The sequence below is a fragment of the Aquarana catesbeiana genome, linkage group LG04, assembly GCF_042186555.1.
Source record: "Aquarana catesbeiana isolate 2022-GZ linkage group LG04, ASM4218655v1, whole genome shotgun sequence".
Classification (NCBI taxonomy): domain Eukaryota; kingdom Metazoa; phylum Chordata; class Amphibia; order Anura; family Ranidae; genus Aquarana; species Aquarana catesbeiana.
In genome coordinates, this window is record NC_133327.1 from 593,746,417 (window position 1) to 593,770,630 (window position 24,214).

Below are 24,214 nucleotides of genomic sequence, written 5' to 3' on the forward strand. Positions count from 1 at the left end.
CCCCTTCATTGGTATGAAATGCGCCATTTTGGACAGTCAATTCACCACCACAAAGATGGTAGTATAGCCTTCTGCTTGAGGAAGTTCCACAATAAAGCCTATTGAGATCATCTTCCAAGGCCTCTCTGGGACGGATAGTGGTTTCAGCAGACCCCATGCCTTGACCTTACTATTCTTACTTTGAATGCAAGTGGTGCAGGATTCCAGATATTTTTTGCAATCTCTTTCTACCTTGGCCACCAAAACTTGTGTTGCACAAGTTTAGAAGTCTTGAAAACACCAAAATGTCCAGCTAACATGATCATGGCAGAGCCCCAATATAGCAACCTGTAAGTCTTCTGGTACGAAAATCTTGTCTTTATACCATAACAGACCATCTTTTGACTGTAAATTTGTTTCTAAGGGCGAGAAAGTCTCCACGGAAGCTTGTTTAATCCGTGACAGCAAGTCTTCCTGTAGTAGAAGATTGTTCCCTGCGGGCAAGATGGTATCCGGAGGTGTGGCTTCTTCGGAATCATTGAATATATGAGACAGCGCATCAGGTTTTGTGCTCTTTGACCCAGGCCTGTAAGTAATATGAAAGAAAAAGCTGGAAAAGAATAATGCCCACCTGGCCTGATGTGGTTTTAATCTTTTTGCAGTCCTCAGATACTCCAGATTTTTATGATCCGTATAGATCAAAATTGGATGTGCTGCCCCTTCCAATAGATATCGCCAATCCTCCAGTGCAGATTTGATTGCCAAAAGTTCTCGATCCCCAACATCATAGTTCCTTTCTGCTGCTGACAATTTATGGGAAAAGAATGCAACTAGATGTAATAGAGCTTTAAACCCTTGTCGTTGGGAGAGTACTGCCCCAACTGCTGTCTCAGATGCATCAACTTCTAGAACAAATGGCAGAGCTGAATCGGGATGCTTTAAGACGGATGCGGAAGTGAACAGTCTCTTAAGAGTCTCAAAGGCAGCCTGAGCTTCAAGGGACCAGTGGAACTGGATGCCTTGCCTGGTTAACAGGGTGATGAGGGAGATGATGGCTGAAAACCTCCTAATGAATTTCCAATAAAAATTGGCAAATCCCACGAAACGTTAAATTCCTTTCTTGTCCGCGGGAACTGGCCAGTCCAAAATAGCAGTCATTTTCTGGGGATCCATCTTAATGCCTTCAACCGAGATGATCAGTTTGGGAAATTGAATGCTCTGTTGTTCAGATTCGCATTTTTCATGCTTGGTGTATAGGCCGTTGCCGAAGCCGACCCAATACAATCCTGACATGCCTGCGGTGATTGTCCATAGATGAAGAAAAGATCAGAATATCGTCTAAGTATACTATGATGAACAGGTCTAGATAATCTCGGAAGATATCATTAACAAAATGTTGTAAAGTGGCAGGGGCATTACACAATCCACATGGCATTACCAGACTTAGTGAAGACAGTTGCAACTCCCAGTCTTTGAAATAATTCGGGCACCAGAAGAAGAGGGTAATGATTTTTAGCAGTAATTTTGTTAAGCTCACAATAATCTACACGGGGCCATAAAGTGTGATCCTTTTTCTCTACAAAGAAGATGCCTGCTCCTGCCGGAGAGGTTAATGGGTGGATGAACCCCTTTTTCATATTGTCTTTCAATGTGCCCAATTCTAGCTCAGTTAGAGGGAAGATTCTCTCAAGAGGAACTCAATCGGGCCTTTTTTGCTAAAAATGTCCAAGAATGGTACACCACTGAGATTGGAGTATTTCAAAATCAGAGTCAAGACAAAGCAGGAATGGGGGATCACATGTGATGTCTTGTAGACAGTGCTGATGACAGTAGGATGAAGGAAACTTGATTTCCCCGGTGGCCCAATCGATGTGTGGATTGTGGGCATGTAGCCAGGGCATGCCTAGGATAAAGGGGAATAGAAGTGAAGAGATGGCATCTAGGCGTAACAGTTCTTGGTGGTGATTGGCAATGGTGGCAGGCAACGGAATAGTTTCTTGTGTAACTGGTCCTGATTTAATGGCAGCCCCATCGACTAAATGAACAGATAATGCAGCAAAAAGTGCAGCGCTATGAGTTGATAAATATGCATATACCACAAAGTATTAAATGCAAAAGTGCAAGCAGTATCCATGGTGTGAACCATGAGTATAAAAGTCAATAAGACAATCAGTAAAGTGCACAACAACAATTAAAGTGAAGTATACACATATTTATCAACTCATAGTGCTGTACTTTTTGCTACATTTTTTGTTTATGTGCCTAATATCTGGATTATAGTGCTCAGCTGCTGTATGTTTTTTTTTTATCATAGCACAGATATTTCTTCAACTTTTTAAATGTACAGATAGTCCTTGAGCCTTGGGTTGCAGTGGAACTAGATGTCTAGCTGCAAAAAGACAAGTCCATGAAGCAGCTGCAGAGTCAATTATGGCGGAGACCTGGATATTCCTGCCTGGAAGCTGTAACAGAATAGGAAGAGTGAGGTGAGAAGAGCTGTTTGGCAAAGCTGTGGAAAGGGCAGAAGAAATTGATAAGCACTTACGGAGCTTTGCTGGATAGGATCTCGCGTAATGTTCTGGCTCTCCAAAATACAGGCACAGATTGTTCTGGCGACGACGTTGATGCTCTTTAGCCGTGAGGGGCGGAGCAAGCCCAACTGCACTAGCTTGGAAGTATCAGTAATGGAAGCTGCCAGCCCCGGGGGAGCCAGGCTAAAGAAGCTGGGGACTCTGGGTAACATCCAGATTGGACGAGATTGTCCTGTTGCTCTTTCTGATCTCTGTTCCCTCAAATGTCGGTTGATCTGTAAGAACAGGTTGATAAGAGCATCTAGGGATTGGGGCACCCCAACTCGGGCTAATTCGTCTTTAAGGGGGTCCGACAATTCCATCCGAAATTGATAACGGAAGGGCAGCATCGTTCCAGTTCGTATCAGAACTCCAGTATCTAAATTCAGCAAAATAGTCCTCGGCCGTTCTTGCAGTGCTGCTTCAGCAGTAGCAATTTGCTGAGGATCCTCATACAGTTGAGACATGGCATCAAAGAAGGTAGTAAGGTTTGTTAAGGACACTACTTTCTTTTCCAGGATTGAGGCTTACCCAGCAGCAGAAAGATGACAAAGCCCACCTTGGTAGCCTCCAGAGAGAAGGTACGTGGCTGTAGAGCAAAGTAAAGTTCACAGGCATTGCGGAACGCTCTGAATTTGCTGCGTTCTCCAGAGAATCTTTCTGGTGTAGGTACCCTGGGTTCCGATGATTACATCACAATTGCAAGTGTGGCACTGGCTGAAGTGGAAGAGGGATGAGCAGACCCTTGAGTACCGGCAGGGGAGGACAGGGCTAGGACACGTTCCTCCAGTCTGATATATCCCTCTTGAGGATTTTTGATGGCTTGTGTCAGGCCTGCCAGATGTTGGCAAAGTTCATCCATAGGAGAGGTTCCTTACTTGGGCTCAGACATGGCTGTCTGATACTGTCACATGCCTGGTAGGTGAGCCCAGTATGCAGAGGAAAGCCTCTCTTACGCCTCTGACTCGAGACCCCGGATAAAGCAAACAGGAGGCGCGGGAGTGTAGAGTAGCACGAGTGCCTGGCAGGATCGCTAGCAGAGAAGCCGGTCCGAAGTTCCTGATGACACCATGATGGGTTGCCAGCAAGACGGGAAGCCCGGGACAGCAGGCAGGCTAGAGACTGGAGCAGGCTAGTATTTGGATGCCACACACAGGAATAAAGGGAGTAGCTAGCAGAAAGGATGTTCCGAGGGGACTGAAACACAGGCAGGCCGGTCATATACAGACGGGAGATACTGAAACAGATGCGGAGGCAGAGTCGAGGTGCAAGCCAGGTCAGTAACAGGCGGGCACAGTGTGGTAACCAGAGGAGAAGGCAGGTGCAAGGTCAGAGACAAGCCGGGTTCGGATGCAGGCAGATGGCAGGAATAGTCAGAGGCAAGCTGAGTTAATCACAGGAACAGATGCAGAATCACAGGTAGCAGGGATCACAGGAAATGCTGTAGATCAGACAGCATTAATCCTGTTTACTGGCGTGGTTTAAATAGTCTGTTTGGCGGCAGGAACCGCGTGCGCACGTGTTCCCGCGTGCGCACATGCATTGACGCCCGCAAACGTGCACCAGCCTGTACAGCTTTCCTTATAGGAATCCTTCTGAGGCGATCTTCCTGACACGTCCAGTGTGCTCGAGGCCTAAAAAGAACTTATGACTGAACATTTTGTTTATAGCATCTGCATAGAGTGTAGTTCTTAATATTGAACTGCACTAGTGGAAAAATAAATTAGGGAAATTTGCTCAAACTGGTACAGCTAGAATCAAGGCCAGCTGTGCAAAGTAACCAATCAAGTTCTAACTACAGCTTGTTCTTTTAAAGTGACACCAAACAAAATTAATATTCTCTAAAAATAATTCATACACATCTGTTGCTTAATGGTCCTGTAATCTATTTTTTATGAATTTGTTTCTTACTGTGTTTTCTGCCTCCATGTATCACCCTCTGTCAGCTCCCAGACCTCTCTCCGGCTCGTCTTCACTTCCTTATGTTTGGAATGAGCAGCGCATGTTAGTAACTGCATTGAATAGTCCATAGGCCATGTCGTTAAAGAGGGTGACTATGTTCCTACATACATTGGAACCATGGAGAATGAACGTAGCCACCCTCTAACAGGATGCCAGATCACAGCAGCAAAAAAAAAAAAAAAAGTAATATGGAGATTTGGAGGAGGCTGAGAGCAATAGAAGGTACTTTTTAAGTTAAGAATACATATGAATAGAATTTTATTTTTTTAAACCAGAGTGTAGTGTCACTTTAAATTTTGAAAATGAAATCTAGAAGCTGACTGGTTGTCATGCGCAGCTGCTCCAGATTCTGGCTGCTCTGTATTTTATCTAGGCGTTATAGATCATACAGTTTCTAGATATTGGAGTTGCTTGTGTGTTTCATGAAATTGCAGAGAGTTTTTACATCATGCTAGACACAACAGGGCTGTACTTCTAGGAATCTGGTGTATGATAGAAGTAGATGATTGAACTATGATAATTCCTATTGCACCACTATGTTATGTGTGGTCATCTGCCCATTCTCCTACAACAGCCTTCAAGTCATGAACTACTACAAAATGCAGTATCCTAGCATTATCAATGCACAATCCTTTCATTTAGCATCTACCTGTTCAGCAAGACTCCACTTTAATGTATCCCTGAATCATGCACTCTATTAACCTTTATGCTTCCCTATAGGGTTTTTCCTTCTTTTTTATTTTTTATTTTGCACAAAGCTGTGAACACCTTTGCAAATTGTACTTTGACTAAGCTAGTAATGTTTATGTTTTGTGTTTGTGACGCAATTTCCTTATTGAATGCATCTTCATTCAAAAAATTAAAATAAGAAAAAGTAGAGAGCACTTCTTTAACTGCTAGCGAGCAAAGTGTGAGAGAGCAGAAGAGTGTTCTGGGAATTACACAGTGAATGACATTTCCTTTTGTTCTACCATAAAGAGACGACTGTGCCTCAGAGTTTGGCTGTTTGACACTGGTCATTTTCATTGCCAATTAATAGTACATTTGGCCTTGTTTAGATGTCTAATTCCCTGTTGACTTAAGCACTTGTGAAATAAAACAACACTGACAACCTGCGTAAGAAAACACTGCAATTTCACAATGCCCCGGCATTTTCAGGAGCTCCTCATTATATAATAAATGTCACTGTTGCCACAATAAATCAAATTTTTCGTTTCTGGGGTAATAATATAACTATAAATAAAATGACACACTTTTATCGTGTAACCAAAATAACTCTCTACAAAATACGTTTTAAAGATGAAAAGCCACGTAGATATAAAAACACCATTTCACTAAAAACAATCATCAAATCTACTTTTATATAAAATTAGCACATTGCAAATCCCTAATTCTGTCTGATTATCATCTGCCTGCAATAAAAGGATTATTATTATTATAGGCGCCGCAAGTCGATATAGACTCCAGGCGAACGCATGACCGGAGTTCCACTATAATTTTTATCCAAATATCCCTGGCATTGAAAGAAAGTGCAGTTTGGCAATGAGAGACACATTTTCATAAGGCTACTTTCATACTGAGGTGCTTTACAGGCGTTTTAGCGCCATAAATAGCGCCTGCAAAGCGCCTGTAAATCACCTCTCCTGTCACTCCAGTGTGAAAGCCCGAGTGCACTTGCGGGACGTTAAAAAAAGTCCTGCAAGCAGCATCTTTGGGGCGCTTTAGGAGCAGTGTATACACCGTTCCTGAAGTGCCCCTGCCTATTGAAATGAATGGGCGGTGCCGCCGAAGCACCTGCAGAACGATTCGGCAGCGGCGCTTCAAGGGCGGTATTAACCCCTTCTTCAGCCGCTAGCGGGGGTTAAAAGCGCCCTGTTTTTGATCCTGTATAAAAAATGCTTGCTTGTCCAAACTGTCCTACTTGTCTTCCTCCTATGCTGTATTATCTGTAATGGTGCTTTGCACCCCAGCCACTGTGCTCACTAGGCCTGCTGGGCCCACTGCTAGGCACTACCATCCCCTGTTCTCTTCAGCCTCAAAGTCAACTTCCTGGCCCCTAGGACCCATGGCAGTCAACACAACCAGTACAATAGCCAGTGTCACTCACCAGCTCACTACAGGTAAGTCGCTCAGCTCCTCAACAAAAAATCCATCCAAGTATTGTCAACAGGTCAGTCTTAGAATACACTCACAAATACAGTATCTCATCATCATGTGCAGTTTTGCCACCAAGTATGTCAGAGTGACTGATCGCAATGCACTAATGAATGATCTGTGTGGTATTTAATCCCATCAGGCTCATGTGCTCCATGCTCCATCCTCTCTCCCAGCCGCAAGGTCTATGAGCCCCATCAATCTCTGTCTTTTCTCTCTTAAATCCCTAACTGGCCGATGCCTATGCATCCTGGACCCCTCCTCCCCTCTCTGTGGTGGTGCGTCAACTCTCAGAGCAATGATATTAAGCAGGCTGCACTTTACTGACATCTCCAAAACAGGAATCCTGTATGTCATAGCAATTCAAATTTCGCATTGCTGCATCAATTCTGGAAAGTTGTCAGGTGGGCTAATAAAATATTCAGATACATTTTCTGCACTGGATATCATATCAGTAAATCTACTATTGTGAAATATGCAGTATGTCTGAATTTGTCTTGGTCAAAACTCTTGGAGACCTACGAGTTATACATTGCTAGGATTGATAAAATGCTCAATACACAGAACATTTGAAGTTAAACTTCTGTGACTGAAATCCAGTGAATGAAAGAGGCAGGTCAAGGACAGCAGGGCTGGGTAGGAAAAGGCTAAATGTTGCTGGGCATTCCTTCAGCCAGGAAATTAAGTGTGCTCTGTCTGTCTTTTTTGCAGCTCCTCACACTGTCAGAAGCATTGCCTTAGCCTAAACAAGCCTCTAAACGTAAAGTGATTGTAAAAAGTGTTGTTTTTTTTCTATAAAAATAACAAACATGTTATACTTACCTGCCCTGTGCAGTGGATTTGCACAGAGTGGCCCAGATACTCCTCTTCTCGGGTCCCTCTTCTGTGCTCCTGGCCCCTCACTAAGCTCTAGGGAAAATGAGTGCAACCGCACTTGCAAAGTTTACTGTCCATTTGCCTTCAGTAAATCAACCCCATTAAATCTAACTTTAAAATAATGTTAAAGTCTTGTTTTTTTTGGTTTAAAAATAAACATGTTATACTTACCTACTCTGTGCAGTGGTTTTGCACAAAACAGCCCAAAACCTCCTCTTCTCGGATCCCTCGTCTGCTCTCCTGGCCCCTCCCTCCTGTTGAGTGCCCCCACAGCAAGCAGCTTGCTATGGGGGCACACGAGCTGAGTCGCAACTCCCTGTGTCCATTCAGACATGGAGCCATGGCCCGGCCCCCTCTCTCTCTCCTGATTGGCTGACTGACTTTGGCTCCCGCTGCTGCCAAGCAATGGCGCCGCTGCTGTGTCTCAGCCAATCAGGAGGGAGAGTCTCGGACAGCCGAGACACTCGTGGACATCGCTAGATTGAGATGAGGCTCAGGTAAGTATTAGGGGGTGAGGGGGGCTGCTGCACATAGAAGGCTTTTTATCTTAATGCATAGAATGCATTAACCTCCCTGGCGGTATTCCCGGGTTTGGCTCGGGCTGAGATTTTAGTACCAAAAGCGGTAACCCCGAGCCAGACTCAGGATCGCATCGCAGTATCCAGGCAAAGTAACTTACCTTATCCCCTGGATCCTGCGATGTCTCGCCGCTGTGTCTGCGTGCTGTCATCTCACTCGATTCACAGTGCCGAGTGCTGAGCTCTGTTCCCTGCGAGCGCTGCGACGCACGGGGATGGAGTTCAGCGCCAAATTCAAAAAATGTAAAACACACAATACATACAGTATACTGTAATCTTACAGATTACAGTACTGTATAAAATAATTACACATCCCCTTTGTCCCTAGTGGTTTGTCCAGTGCCCTGCATGCACTGTTATATTATAAATACTGTTCTTTCTGCCTGGAAATTGGAGATTGTCCATAGCAACCAAAAAGTGTCCCTTTACGTCAAAAGTGGTTTTAGACCAGCAAGAAAACAGTGATAATATATTAGAATCACTTGCAGACTTGAGCAATAGTGATTTGTGGGGAAATTCGTCATCAAACACTGAAAGTAATGACAGTGACAATTCTGAAACTGAGCAAATTTCAGTGTTTTTGATTTGATTACATTATTGAATAATTTTTATTATTATTTGTTATAATTATTTATAATATTATAATTTATGATTTTGTGTTTCAAACTTTATCATACCCGGGATGTCTACTAGACTCTTGTTTAGACAGATTTAAGTGTGTTATTCCTAAGAATTGCAGGCCTGCAATATAAAACGCCAAATTTCCATGCAAAATAATTGTACCGCTTTCAGCACCTAAAATCTGAAATTATCATACCGCCAGGGAGGTTAAGATAAAAAAGACCTTCTGACATTACAACTCCTTTAACCTTATCTCCAAATCCAAATAAAAAAAATACTGCCAGCCACACCAAAAAAGCCACCGACACGTGATATTGAAAGTTGTTTTTTTCTGTAAATTGCTGTACCTCACCCTCAACTATTTCCATTATTCTTGTGCATATATATTATTATTAACCGTTCCAACCTGACCGCCTTGATAACCAATTACATACAATTCTATTTGTTTTGATTAGGGACTTTGAAACATTTTTTATTGTATTCTATTTTGAGTTTGCCAAATCATTGGCAGTTTATTTTTCGAAAAGTTGTTTGAGATTTTTATTTCAAGGTAATCTGATAAAATGTTATATGAATGTAAATTTAAAGCTGTGGTAAACCCGCAGCTGTTGGGAATTTTTTTTCCTTGCAAGGCAATGGCAATGGCAGAATGTGCTAGTATGCATCGCATACTAGCACATTATGGTAAACTTACCTTAGAATGAAGCCCTCCAGCACCATGATCTCACCGCTGAGAAGACTGACATCTTCCCCCTCCTCCCTTCCGGGTTCGCGACCTCTGGCTACATGAGTGGCTGGACATCATTCCGGCACATGCGCACGGGAGCCACCGTTTCCGACACGGGCTCTGAAGGTCCCACACTGTAAGCCGGACCTTCAGAGTGCATGCCCCAGGGATGTCACTGGCTGCATGTACTCTGAATATCTCCTAAACTGTACAAAGTTTAAGAGATATTCACAGTATCTAGCTTCTTTTGTGTGAAATCTCTGGTGTTCTTGTCAGTCCTTCTGCTCTCCTAGAAACCTTTCCTTAGAAAATGAATTTATATTATATATATATATATATATATATATATATATATATGTATATGTATATATATATATATATATATATACACAGTTGTGCTCATAAGTTTACACACCTTGGTAGAATTTCTTGGCCATTTTTCAGAAAATATGAATGATAAAACAAAAAATGTTCTTTCACTCATGGTTAGTGTTTGGCTGAAGCCATTTATTATCAATCAATTGTGTTTACTCTTTTTAAATCATAATGGCAACAGAAACTACCCAAATGACCCTGATCAAAAGTTTACATACCCTGGTGATTTTGGCCTGATAACATGCACACAAGTTGACACAAAGGAGTTTGAATGGCTATTAAAGGTAACCATCCTCACCTGTGATCTTTTTGCTTGTAATTAGTGTGTGTATAAAAGGTCAGTGAGTTTCTGGACTCCTGACAGACCCTTGCATCTTTCATCCAGTGCTGTCCCCTCAAAAAAACTCAACACAGCCATTAATGTCTAAACCGCTGGTAACAAAAGTAAGTACACCCCTAAGTGAAAATGTCTAAATTGGGCCCAAAATGTCAATATTTTGTGTGGCCACCATTATTTTCCAGCATTGCCTTAACCCTCCTGGGCATGGAGTTCACCAGAGCTTTACAGGTTGCCACTGGAGTCCTCTTCCACTGCTCCATGATGACATCACAGAGCTGGTGGATGTTAGAGACCTTGCGCTCCTCCTCCTTCCATTTGAGAATGTCCCACAGATGCTCAATAGGGTTTAGGTTTGGAGACATGCTTGGCCAGTCCATCACCTTTAGCCTCAGCTTCTTTAGCAAGGCAATGGTCGTCTTGGAGTCGTTACCATGTTGGAATACTACCCTGTGGCCCAGTCTTCGATGGAAGGGGATCATGCTCTGCTTCAGTAAGTCACAGTACATGTTGGCATTTATGGTTCCCTCAATGAACTGTAGCACTCATGCAGCCCCAGACCATGACACTGCCACCACCATGCTTGACTGTAGGCAAGACACACTTGTCTTTGAACTCCTCATCTGGTTACCACCATACACACGCTTGACACCATCTGAACCAAATAAATTCATCTTGGTCTCATCAGACCACAGGACATGGTTCAAGCAATCCATGTCCTTAGTTTGCTTGTCTTCAGCAAACTGTTTGTGGGCTTTCTTGTGCATCATCTTTAGAAGAGGCTTTCTTCTAGGATGACAGCCATACAGACCAATTTGATGCAGTGTGCAGCATATGGTCTGAGCACTAACAGGCTGACCCCTCACCCCTTCAACCTCTGCAGCAATGTTGGCAGCACTCATATGCCTATTTCCCAAAGACAACCTCTGAATATGAAGCTGAGCACATGCACTCAACTTTGGTCAACAATGGCGAGGCCTGTTTTGAGTGGAACCTGTCCTGTTAAACAGCTGTATGATCTTGGCCACCCTGCTGCAGCTCAGTTTCAGGGTCTTGGCAATGTTCTTATAGCCTAGGCCATCTTTATGTAGAGCAACAATTCTTTTTTTCAGATCCGCAGAGTTCTTTGCCATGAGATGCCATGTTAAACTTCCAGTGACCAGTATGACAGCGTGAATGATAACACCAAATTTAACACACCTGCTCCCCATTCACACCTGAGAACTTGTAACACTAATGAGTCACATGAAACCAGGGAGGGAAAGTGGCTAATTGGGCCTAATTTGGACATTTTCACTTAGGGGTGTACTCACTTTTGTTGCCAGCGGTTTAGACATTAATGGCGATGTGTTGAGTTATTTTGAGGGGACATCAAATTTACACTGTTATACAAGCTGTACACTCACTACTTTATAGTGTAGCAAAGTGCCATTTCTTCAGTGTTGTCACATGAAAAGATAATAAAATATTTACAAAAATGTGAGGGGTGCACTCACTTTTACAGTATAGTACTAACACTACATTTAAAAAAAATAACTTATATAAAGATTATATAAAAAAAAAAAATTACGATTACTTACCAAGCTTAAACTGAAGCACTCCTAATGGTCCACCGTGAAATCTCAGGAACAAAAGGTTATGGATGTATGTACTATCACTCATGTTATCAGGGACTGCCCACTTCATGTCTACCAGGCTGCTTGACACTTCAAAATGTTTACTGCATTGTAAAGTAGGTCTTGGGGCAAAGTCTTCAGCAACAAGCTGAACCTTAACTGGTGACAATGCCATGTCAAAAATTTGAAGTTCACCTTGATTGTTGCTCACTACAAATATACAGCCAATAGGATGCCATCTTATTTGAACAGGTAGGAGTTCAGCCTGGGCTAGAAGGGTCACTCTTCGATGTGCTTCATACAGAATAACAGAGGAGTCGTCACACCCAAGAACAAGCTTGTCTTCAGACAGATTTCTGCCACAACTAATTACCCGAGAACTGAGAGGAATTTTTGTGACAGAGACACACTGGAGTCTGTTCCTGGAACATTCATAAATGCAGCTATCAGCCATAGGTTCAGTCTCTGGGTTTGTGGACTGTTCCACTGTATACACCTGGTAAGGTTGAGTCATACTGAAGCCAGCATCCAAAATATCTCCCTCAGTATGGATGTAGCTCAAGACCTAATGAAAAAACAGACAGAAAATAATACATTTTAAATAATATGTATAAAAGTATGCAATGACCATCAAAAACCCATAGAAAACCCAGGTAAATAAATGGATAATACATAAACTTACAGTAGACAGCATCTTTGGTAAGGATTGAAAGCTCTTATCTACTACATTACATAGCTATTCATTAAGGCTTCGTGTACACTGCTGCTGCTATACGGATGTTTAGGAGCAGTTGGGCATTCAACTGCTTCTGAACTCTCCTCTATGTTATCTTATCAGTACATGTCCACAAGGTAGTTTACAGTCGTATCTAGGCAGTTGAGTTTAGAAGATTTTTTTGGAACACAAAATTGGGTTCAGAAGCTGAGTTTAGAGGCATTTCAAGCGTCAAATGCTTCTAAACGCGGCTAAATGCAGTAACTCGCGTTAAGCCGCATTTCATTTACAGCCGTTTTTTTATGTTTGACTATTTTGAAAAAAAAAAAAATATACTGTGTATATATATATATATATATATATATATATATATATATATATATATTTTTTTTTAACCACTTCAGCCCCAAAGGATTTGGCTGCTCAATGACCAGAGCACTTTTTACAATTTGGCACTGCGCTGCTTTAAAGGGTAATTGTGCAGTCATGCAATGCTGTACCCAAACAAAATTTGCGTCCTTTTTTTCCCACAAATAGAGCTTTCTTTTGATGTCATTTGATTGCCTCTGCGATTTTTATTTTTTGCGATATAAACGGAAAATGACCGAAATTTTTTTAACAAAATTATATTTTCTACTTTTTGTTCTAAGAAAATGCAATAAACTCAACTTTATACATATATTTAGGCCAAAATGTATTCAGCCACACGTCTTTGGTAAAAAAATGTCAATAAGCGTATATTTATTGGTTTGCGCAAAAGTTATAGTGTCTACAAACTAGGGTACATTTTCTGGAATTTACGCAGCTTTTAGTTTATGACTGCCTATCTCATTTCTTGAGGTGCTAAAATGGCAGGACAGTACAACCCCCCCCCCCCCCCCAAATGACCCCATTTTGGAAAGTAGACACCCCAAGGAAATTGCTGAGAGGCATGTTGAGCCTATTGAATATTTATTCTTTTGTCACAAGTGATCGAAAAATGACCAAAAAAAAATTACACAAAGTTGTCACAAAATGATATTGCTCACACGTGCCATGGTTATATGTGGAATTACACCCCAAATTACATTCTGCTGCTTCTCCTGAGTATGGAGATACCTCATGTGTGTACAGGACCCCGAAAACCAAGCACTGCCTTCAGGATTTTTAAAGGCGTAAATTTTTTATTTCACTCCTCACTACCTATCACAGTTTTGAAGGCCATAAAATGCCAAGATAGCACAAAACCCCCTAAATGACCGCATTTTGGGGGGCTACGCAGTGATTGGTTTTAGGGGTCCTGTATGCGGTTAGACAGCCAAAAAGTCCCACACATGTAGTATCCCCATACTCAGGAGAAGCAGCAGAATGTATTTTGGGGTGCAATTCCACATATGACCATGCCATGTTTGAACAATATATCATTTAGTGACAACTTTGTGTAAAAAAAATAAATACATTTGTATTATTCCTGAAACTTGTGGCAAAATATCAAATATTCCATGGACACAACATGCCTCTCAGCAAAAAGCTCGAAGTGTCTTCTTTCCAAAATGGGGTAATTTGGGGGGGTTTTGTGCTATCTTGACATTTCAGGGCCTCCGAAACTGTGATAGGTAGTGAGGAAGTTAAATCACCATTTTACGCCCTTACAAAGCCTGAAGGCGGTGATTGGTTTCGGGGTCCTGTACACGCTAGGTTCCCAAAAAGTCTCACACATGTGGTATCCATGTACTCAGGAGAAGCAGCAGAGTGTATTTTGGGGTGTAATTTCACATATGCCCATGGTATGTTTGAGCAATATATCATTTAGTGACAGCTTTGTGCACAGAAAAAAAAAAGTTTGTAATTTTCCCGAAACTTGGGGCAAAATATAAAATATTCCAGGGACTCAACATGCCTATCAGCAAATAGCTTGGGGTGTCTACTTTCCAAAAAGGGTCATTTGGGGGGGGGGGGTGAACCGTCCTGCCATTTTATGCACAACATTACAAGCTTATGTAACACATCACCCACTCTTCTAACCACTTGAAGACAAAGGCCTTTTTGACACTTTTTGCTTACATGAAAAAATATTATTTTTTTTCTATAAAATTACTTTGAACCCCCAAACATTATACATTTTTTTAAAGCAAAGGTCCTACAGATTAAAATGGTGGGTGTTGCAACTTTTTTTTCCACACAGTATTTGTGCAGCAATTTTTCAAACACAATTTTTTTGGGAAAAAAAACACTTTTTTATTTTAATGCACTAAAACACACTATATTGCCCAAATGTTTGATGAAATAAAAAAGATGATTTTATGCCGAGTGCATGGATACCAAACACGACATGCTTTAAAATTGCACACAAACATGCAGCGGCAACAAACTACATACATTTTTACAAGCCTTTAAAATCCTTTACAGGTTACCACTTTAGATTAACAGAGATCTAATGCTAAAATGACTGCCCTCGATCTAACCTTCGTGGTGATACCTCACATGCCTGGTGCAATTGCTGTTTACATATGACACCAGACCGATGCTTGCGTTCGTCTTTGCGCGTGAACACGGGGGACAGGGGTGCTTTTTTATTATTTCTTTTGCTTTTTTGTTTTATTTTTAAACTGTGCCTTTCATTTTTTTAATCATTTTTATTGTTATCTCAGGGAATGTAAATATCCCCTATGATGGCAATAGGTAGTGTCAGGTATTCTTTTTTGAAAAAATTGGGATCTATTAGACCCTAGATCTCTCCTATGCCCTCAAAGCATCTGACCACACCAAGATCAGTGTGATAAAATGCTTTCCCAATTTCCCAATGGCGCTGTTTATATCCGGCGAAACCCATGGCATGAAATGCTCGTAGCTTACGGTTTCTTAGGCCATAGAGATGATTGGAGCCATCCTGGCCTCCGATCAAGCTCTATGGTCCCCTGGCGGAACCACTGGCTGCATTCTCGGGTTCCCTGTTGGGACAGTAGAGCCTGAGAAAGCCATGGAAGACCTAAAGATGATACCTAAACCTGCAGGCATCATTCTGGTATAACCACATACCAGTACACTGCTGGTCCTTGTTGGGCATATATTGTAATATTCTTTTTTTCATGCAGCCTGTGAGCTGAACGAAAAAAAGAGATTGATCGGTGGGTATGCCCACCATTAGAATACCACCCTTCATCCACCCACTTCTAATGATGGGCATACATGCACCATTTTTTTTTTTAACTGTGGTGGTGACATCACCTCCTACAGCACTGGAGTCGCTGATTTTCGTATCGTGAGAGCAACCGCTGTTGTTGTCAAGATAAATAAATCAGTGCTGCAGCTGAATGGCGTACCTGAAAAGTAAACAATGGTGACAATAAAACATTAACTCAATAAAACAACTTGATTTTTTAACGCAATCTGTGTCTAAAAAATATTTGCAGAAGCATGGGGGCAATCCGCCAAATTGCTCCTCCACCCCTGCCCCCATGCTTCGGCATATATGCTCTTTTTTTTTTTAAATGTGGTGGTGAAATCACCTCCTACAGCGCTGGAGTCACGGCTTTATATATTGTGGGAGCAAACGCTGTTACTGTCAGAATAAATAAACCCATGCTGCAGGCGTACCTGCTAAGCAAATGATGGTTAACAATAAAACAAAGTAACATTACAGTATAACAGTAAGACATACCATACCTGCAAAGCAAATACAATAAAACATAGTAAAAATAAAACATTACAGTTATAAAATACAGTAACAATAGAGAGAGAACAATAGATATAGAACAATAGAGAGCGAACAATAGAGCAGACAATAGAGAGCGAACATGAAAGAGAGAACAATAGAGAGAGAAGAAAAATAAAACCAACTATTTTTGGCTTTTTTATTGTTTTTGTGTCTTTTTTTTTTGCACTTTTATATAAACTGTAAACGTTCCAGATTAGGGTCTCTCAAAATATGATGGCCATCTCATCTTTCAAGACCCTGTGTAAGTGTGCCTAGGACTGTGCAATGCTGTACCCCACACTAATACTCCACTAGTGTGTGGTAGAGTTCAAAACAGTCACCGATGCAAAGACCAGGTTGGTCAGGGCAGGAAGGACAATAAAAGCGGGTGTCACGCCAATATCCGTTCTTTCTACAAACATGACATCTTCTTTGGGGATTTCTTTGGGTAGGGGTGCCAGGGAGGACATGCGCAAAATGCCTCTCATGCAGCCGGCTCACTGCATTTGGATTGGGAAGTTGGGCCCCAGCACCATCTGGAAACAGAAGGGCTGTGATGATCTCTTCCTGGAATTTAAGGAAGCATCCAGTTCATCCTGAAGTTCAATCCATAGCACATAAGCATTCAGCAGAGCCAATTGGAATAAGTATACACACTTTTTTATACCAGCCGTCTGGCCTTACGGGCAATTAGGTACGGTGTCAACAACTGGTCTTTGAGGTCCACCCCTCCCATATTAAGGTTATATTCATGGACACAGAGGGGTTTTCAACACCAGTCGCCGTAGGAATTCGGACCGTTGTGTCTGCGTGAAGGGAGGACAAAATGAAAACATTCTTATTATCCCTCCACATCTCAAGCAGGCTCCCTCCCCCATCCTAAGATGGGAATCTACAAGCCGCAGCGATTAGATCGCACGGTGCCACAGGCGCCAATTCCATGATCAAGCAAGTGACTAAAAAGTGGCACGCTTGTGTAATAATTGTCCACATAAAAGTTGTACCCCTTCCCGAATAAGGGTGACACCAAGTCCCACACAATCTTACCAGCGTTCCCTATGTAGTCTGGGCAGTTCTCCAGCTCTACGTAACTATCTCTTCCCTCGTAAACCATAAAACTATATGTATAGCCTGTTGCCCTGTCACAGAGCTTATACATCTTGACACCATATCTGGCACTCTTGCTAGGAAGATACTGTTTGAATGACAAGCGGCCAGAAAATGTAATCAGGGACTCATCAACGCAGACAACTTGATTGGGAGTAAACAAGGCTGCAAACTGCTAGTTGAAGTGGTTTACGAGGGGCCGAATTTTGTAGAGCCGATCGTATTCAGGGTAACCCCGAGGATGACAGAGTTCTTTATCATTGAAATGCATGAACTGCAAGATCTGCTCATATTGTGTCCTGGTCATGGAGGCAGAGAACACAGGCATATAGTGAATAGGGTCAGAGGAGCAATATGACCGCAACTAACTTTTTTAGTTATGCCCATGAGGAGGGATAGGCCCAAGAAGGTCTTAAATTCGGAGACAGTAATAGGTTTCCAATCTCTGGCAAGGGCCAACTGGGGATTAGTGGTGATGAATTGACCAGCATACAAATTGCTTTGGTCCACAATAGAGCTATAGAGATCTTCCGTAAAAAACAGAGAATAAAAATCAAGTGACATAAAATCAACTGTTTCCACCTGAATTCTGGGTTGGCCAGTGAATGGGGGAAGTACGGGTGCTGCAGAAGTGGTGGGCTCCCAATTCGGATTGGCAAATGCAGCAGGAAGGGCACTATGGGCTCGACGGGCCTGTCTTTGTTTTCACTGATGACGGGGTGATGAAGGGGTTAAACCTTTATTAGGGGGGTTAGGGGGGATCCCTAGATCTATCTGGGGCTACTACTAAGTACCCTTACGCTGATTAGTGTCACAAATGACACCAGTACAGTGATTGAAGAAAAACATGAACACTGCACTGGGTGACACAGTGACAGGGAGTGAAGGGGTTAACTGGGGGGGCGATAGGGGGTTAAAATATGTGCCTATGTGTACTGTGTCAGTGTAGTGTTAGTGCAACTCACGTTTGGATGTCCTCTCTCCTCTCTCTGGAACGGAAAAGTGTTCCACGAGGGGAGATGACATCACTTCCCCTGTCTGTGTTTACACTTACACAGGCAGGGGAGGATTTCATTCGTCAGGACCGATCAGCAGGTCCAGGCCAGAAATCATTGGCCTGGGCCTGGAGACGGATTGGTTCTGAAACAAATCTGATCATCGCGACCACCTTAACATAACGTCACTTCGCCCACCCGTGCCATTCTGCCACAGTAAAACTGCGGTGGCTGATCGGGAAGTGGTTAAAAACGCTTCTAAACGCAAACACGGCAAAATGTAGCTAAACGCGGCATGTAAACGCAGCAAAGCGGGCATACTTAAATCGTTCAGGAGAGGTTATAAAAATGTCCCTTGTACATGAAGCCTTAGACACTATGTTGGTATCTTTGTGTAAAGTCAGAACAAAGCTTTCTGATCAGTGGTATGTTTATGTGTTATCTAAACTAAGAATGAGCACAGAAGGAGGGCTGATTTCAAGATGTTCTTGCATGGTAGCATTAAATAGCATAACATTATATCTATTTCTAAATATTATTCAATTTAATTAATTTTACAGAAATACTTGGAAGAGCCACTGTTTGGCACACAAACAATCTGCATTCTCGAAGTATAGTGTTGCCTGAAGCTACCAGCCTTGTTATAACACAGATACGTATCTATAGCCCAAGGCTAAAGGAGGAAGCGTGCCTATATCACACATCACATGACCAAGAAACAGAGGTAGGACTGTCTTGGGCATTCTCTGTACCACACCATCATGTAGTGGTGAGTCGGACTTAGCTCTTTACATGGAAATAGAACAAAGGTGAATGTTTTACATATTTTATTTATTTTAACAAGCTGAGCACGCAATGTACATTATACTGCTAAAATATATGCAAAGTAGACCTGTACTCAAAGAGTTAAGATTTGCTAACTCTTGAAAAATCGACTATTTGTCTTAGAATTTCGCTTGAAAATAGTAAGACACTTCCTGACATGTAATTGAGCCAAGGCACTCCTCTTCTATAGCCCAGTGCTGTATATTTGCAGTGTGAGATCATTTAAGGCTGCCACTGACTAGTAGTCTCACATGGTTTGATGAAGAGTGAACTGCAAAATGAGGGCCTGCAGTGAAAGGATCTTCCTTTTTCTGCTTCACTCATTTTGTGGATCCATGCTGCCTCTCGAATATCACCCCATTAGTCATTAGTTCCCCCATCATAAGAGGGCAGCTTTGAGATGAGGAAGCAAAGCCCTTCTCCCCTACCACACTGGCCACCTCCACCCAGAGGCTCCACTATGAAAATGGCCACCCCTGCACCCTACAAGATACAGTGTACCAGGTTTGGGAAGTCAGTAAATGCTAAAAGATTGGCTACACAGAACCTACAGGCAATACTGGCTAGTCCTCTGCCCTATACTTGAATGACAAGATAAAAACACAATTACAAAAGGAATTCATGCTGGCTGTCAATAAGGTTATAGGGAGAAGTGAATAAACCAGTAGGTAAGGTAGAAAATTCCCTTGTTAAAGAATACCATACCTTTTTTTAACAGTTTTGGATAAAGTATGGAATAGTTAAAACATCAGCTTTTTTTACTGTCTCCAGCTGTGTCAAGTTGGCGAGATTTTACTTTACTTCCTGTCACAGAGATGTAGCAGGAACTGAGAAGAGATCTCTTATTTCTATTATGTTGACAATCCTAAAATGTTTTAATCACTACTGACCCATAAGACAATTAGAGAGGGTGAGTCTACCCAATGAGCACACGGACAACAATAAACACTTGATAAGTGTTCTAACCCTTCATCACCTCTATCCAAAATTTGAAAAAAGTTGTCTGTAGATGCACTTTAAGGAATGCTACAAAATACAATTATTTCTTGCAAGCATGTAGCAACATTGTTTTTCTTGTTGGATGCCTTTAACTGCTCCCCACCCGGGCCATTGTAAAATGATGGCTGGGTGGGAACCCTATTGTTCTGGAGGAGGGGTGATAAGACGGCACAATCTGTCACCTGCTGTGTAACTGCCCACGGACGGTATCATGTGATCGCTGAGACCAATCATAGCAGGTCACAGTGATCACATGGTACAGACAGGCCAATCACAGCCCATCTGTGCAATGTGATTAGCTGTGGTCAATCACAACTTATTACAACAATACACACTTTAATTCAGAAAAAATGTTTGCTTATAGCAGTGAAATACACTGAAGTGTTGAAGTGGTAAAAACTAACAAACAATAAACTGTGATTGGTTTCTGTGGATTCTTGCATTTTAAGTATTATCAGTAGATGAGTATTCTGTAGACAATACAGGATACACAGTAGGTGGTGACTGAGCAGCTTCTTATAATATGTGTGCACTACAATATAATTTCAAGTGTGTATTGTATATGTCCAACACGCTTTTTTAAGCAGTATTTGTATCCAAAAACAACAATATGACATGACAAAGTAATTTCAGACACATTGGGGTTGATTTACTAAAGGCAAATACACTGTGCACTTTGCAAATTGCAATTGATCTCTGCAAGTGTAGTTGCTACAGAGCTTAGTAAATGAGCAGAAGCTCTGCTGACTTCCATCATCCAATCGTGTGCACGCAAAAATGCATTTTTTTTTTTTCCTTTGCACATTATTGGGTACTGCTCTTTGCAAAGAAGCTCTACCTAAGCTCTAGACCAACTGTACTTGCAGAGGGCAACTGCACTTTACAAAGTGCACAGTGTATTTGCCTTTAGTAAATCAACCCCATCATATCTCTTAGAACAAACTTGGTTTTATGAGTTTTAATAATCTGTCAAGCACACATGTAGCGCCCACTGAAGCCTGAACATCCACCTGGTAAAGCTTAGGAGAAGTGTGAACTAAAGACCAGGTGGCAGCCTTGCAGACTTCAGAAATCCAAAGTTGATAGGCCCAAGTTCACCAATGCTAGAATGAACCTTGACCAGAAAGGGAGGAACCGTCCCCTTAAGGTCATAGGCTTGAGTAATGATCTAATGAATTTACCTAACAATAGTGAAATGAGAAGCAGCCTGCCCTATTTAATAACCCCAAGAAGTACTAACAGGGAATTAGACTGCCAAATGAAGGCTGCGGCCAAGAGGTAACTCGAACAACCAAAGCCATATCTAAACATTGGAGGGTAAGCTCCTTGGGTTGCTCAGGAATAGGACAGTAGGATGGTAAAACCACCTTGGGCAAAAAGGAGGCCCAAGGATTCAATACAACTTTATCCTTGAAAAGCACAAGAACGCCTCCGTCCAAGATAAGGTCACCAACCTTGGAAACCCACTGATCCGAGGTAATGACTATGACAATGGTAACCTTACAAGAACAAGGAGAGGGATATCCTTGACAGGTTTAAATGGTGGTTTCTGAAGAACTGACAAAACCAGGTTAAGGTCCCCCAGAGCTAACAGAAGAGGGACAGGAAGCACTGCCTGAACAAAAGCAATAGGTCTTTGAAAGGTCAAGATCCGCACCTTAATGTTCAAGGCTAAATCCAATGTTGAATGAAGGAAAGACAAAATTCATTCCCAGGAGTACATTCTTGAGTGAAAACTCTTCCTAACCTGGAGGTGGAGTATAACCCATTGGTCAAGAATTTTCCAATCCTGTGTCATGTGATGTAATAAGTGGCAATTTTGCAGTGAATGCATATTTGGTTCATTTCACATGTGAGCATGTGCACTCACTTATTATTTTATCAAATGATGTTTAATACGCAGTACACTATTGGGGGTCCACAAAACTGGAGCATGTAAAATGTGGTGCAGATCTGCATAGAAACCAATCAGCTTCCAAGTTTTATTGTCAAAGCTTGACTGAACAAGTTGAAGTTAGAAGTTGATTGGCTAGCATACACAGCTTTACAGATTCTGAGTGCTCCAGTTTTAATAAATAATAGATCAACCCCTATGTGTATTATTTTTTTTGTTTGCACTATCCTTCTACCATTTGGATTACTGCCGAGACATAGTGTAACCTTTTTGGATGTTCAAGCAGACCAGCCTACTGTGAGTATGCTCTTTTTGACCACTCATTAATATAGGGCTATTTCGTTCAGGTAAGCAGTGTGGCTTGTCATCTCAGAAGATAAAATTGCTTTCTTTTAAAATTCTAAGGACTTATCATATTGTGCATGTGGTGGATTCTATTTACTTATTTATGTGGTTCAACATTATTTGCATATACATTAATATTATTTATTTGTATTATAACTTTGTATATAGTTTAATTGCACTTTTATTATTTTGTTTGGGCTTATTAATATTAATATTTCTAGAGCTGCACTTTGTTGTTTATATATTTTCACAAAATTGAGTATCACAATTTTGGTGCCAGCAGCTGTTTTTTGGTTTCACCTGAATGCAGATTTAGCATATATTTTATAACATCTCTAAAGATTTACTATTTTCTTTCACATAAGGAAAATATTTATTTCAAATGCAGTTATTAATAAACAAATATAAAAAAAAGAGCGAAAAACTCGGCAACAGTGTTAATCACAAACAATTTAGTGTTAGGAAATATGATTTATTCATTTTATTTTAATGACTACCTTATGGAGATTCTGGCACAGCATAAAGCTCGGATTCCAAGCAGCTATACTGTGCAATCTAACTATACAATGGTACCATGTATTTTAGTCACTTTTGATAAATTAAGACATTGAGCAGTATTATTACAGCAAAAGTTGTAAAGAGATAGATAAATCATAGAAAAAGCTTTGAGATCTGAAAATGCAATAGCTGCAAGCCAATGTTCAGTAAACCCAAGCACATCTTAAATCATACTTTTCTCATAGACTTAATTGCACCTTTCAGCATACTGCATAACAGTTTAATAATCTAAGGAAAAATCCTAATATTAATTCTAGAAATATAACGAATAACCTAATAAAATATTTAATGTATTTAAGGTAAAAAAGGTAAGCAACTTGAGTATCCAAAATACAATTCCAGCTAGAACGCTGGTATTTTAATTATCATGCCAGACAACTCTATGACTTTTTTTTGTTTTTTTATAGCTTTAGCAACTTAAAAATCTAATACACAGTAATATGGTTCATGAACAGTTATGCTGCCAGAGTGGGGAAGGATAAAAAATACAATAACTTTGGGCTGTGTAAAATACAAAATTACCAAAAAATAAATAAACATACACATAACACTTAAATATAAAATTGATGCGCTCTAAAATTGACCAATGTGCAAAAAAACTATATCCAGAAAAATACAATATGCTCAAATAAATCAATATTGCATATAAATAAAGGTAAAAATTGCTGGTGCTAATACGTGCATAAATATTACCCCAAAAAAATGGTAATGTGCTGGTGTGCAAAAATAAAAGAGTCACACTAAATAAATGAAAATTCGAACGGAGATAAGTAGCTAATTAAACAGTTCCTTCCCTTCATCCAATTAATTGATTCACTGAATTAAATCGTTTGTTCAGGATTTTTAATTTTTCTTACATGCCACTTCAGCCATGATACTGCTGGTAATTCAGTTCTCAGGAGACAGATTTATGAAAGGCAAAAAAATAAATATATCATTGTGCAATGAACTTGTATAAAGTACACAAGCAAACAGCTATCAGAGATACACTTACATACGCCCGGTATATTAAAGGCATTCAGCTATACAGATTGCAGTCAGCCGCTGTGGACGAGGCTTCCCATAGAGAAACTGCTGCTGTTAAACTCAATGTGTGTTGCAGCACTGAACGTCCTAAGCTCCTCCCATGCGTTGCGTCACTGGCACGTGACTTTCTCAAGGATCCTTGAGAAAGTCACGTGCCAGTGACGTAATTTAGTAATTTTATATTTATGTTTTATATCTTTGGGATTCTGATTACCTTGCATTGATAGCGGCTTTATATTTATTGATCCAATACAGCACACATCTTTTATGCACGTTTAT

At 41.1% G+C, this 24,214-nt stretch overlaps 1 protein-coding gene across 1 annotated transcript in view; it reads right to left on the reverse strand.

The window, feature by feature from the left end:
* Nucleotides 1-24,214, reverse strand: part of WDPCP (WD repeat containing planar cell polarity effector) — a 684,160-nt gene that overhangs the window by 369,201 nt on the left and 290,745 nt on the right. The window contains exon 10 of the mRNA XM_073628184.1: nucleotides 11,760-12,360. Coding sequence (XP_073484285.1) covers nucleotides 11,760-12,360 — 601 coding nt within the window. The remainder of the gene's footprint in view (nucleotides 1-11,759; nucleotides 12,361-24,214) is intronic.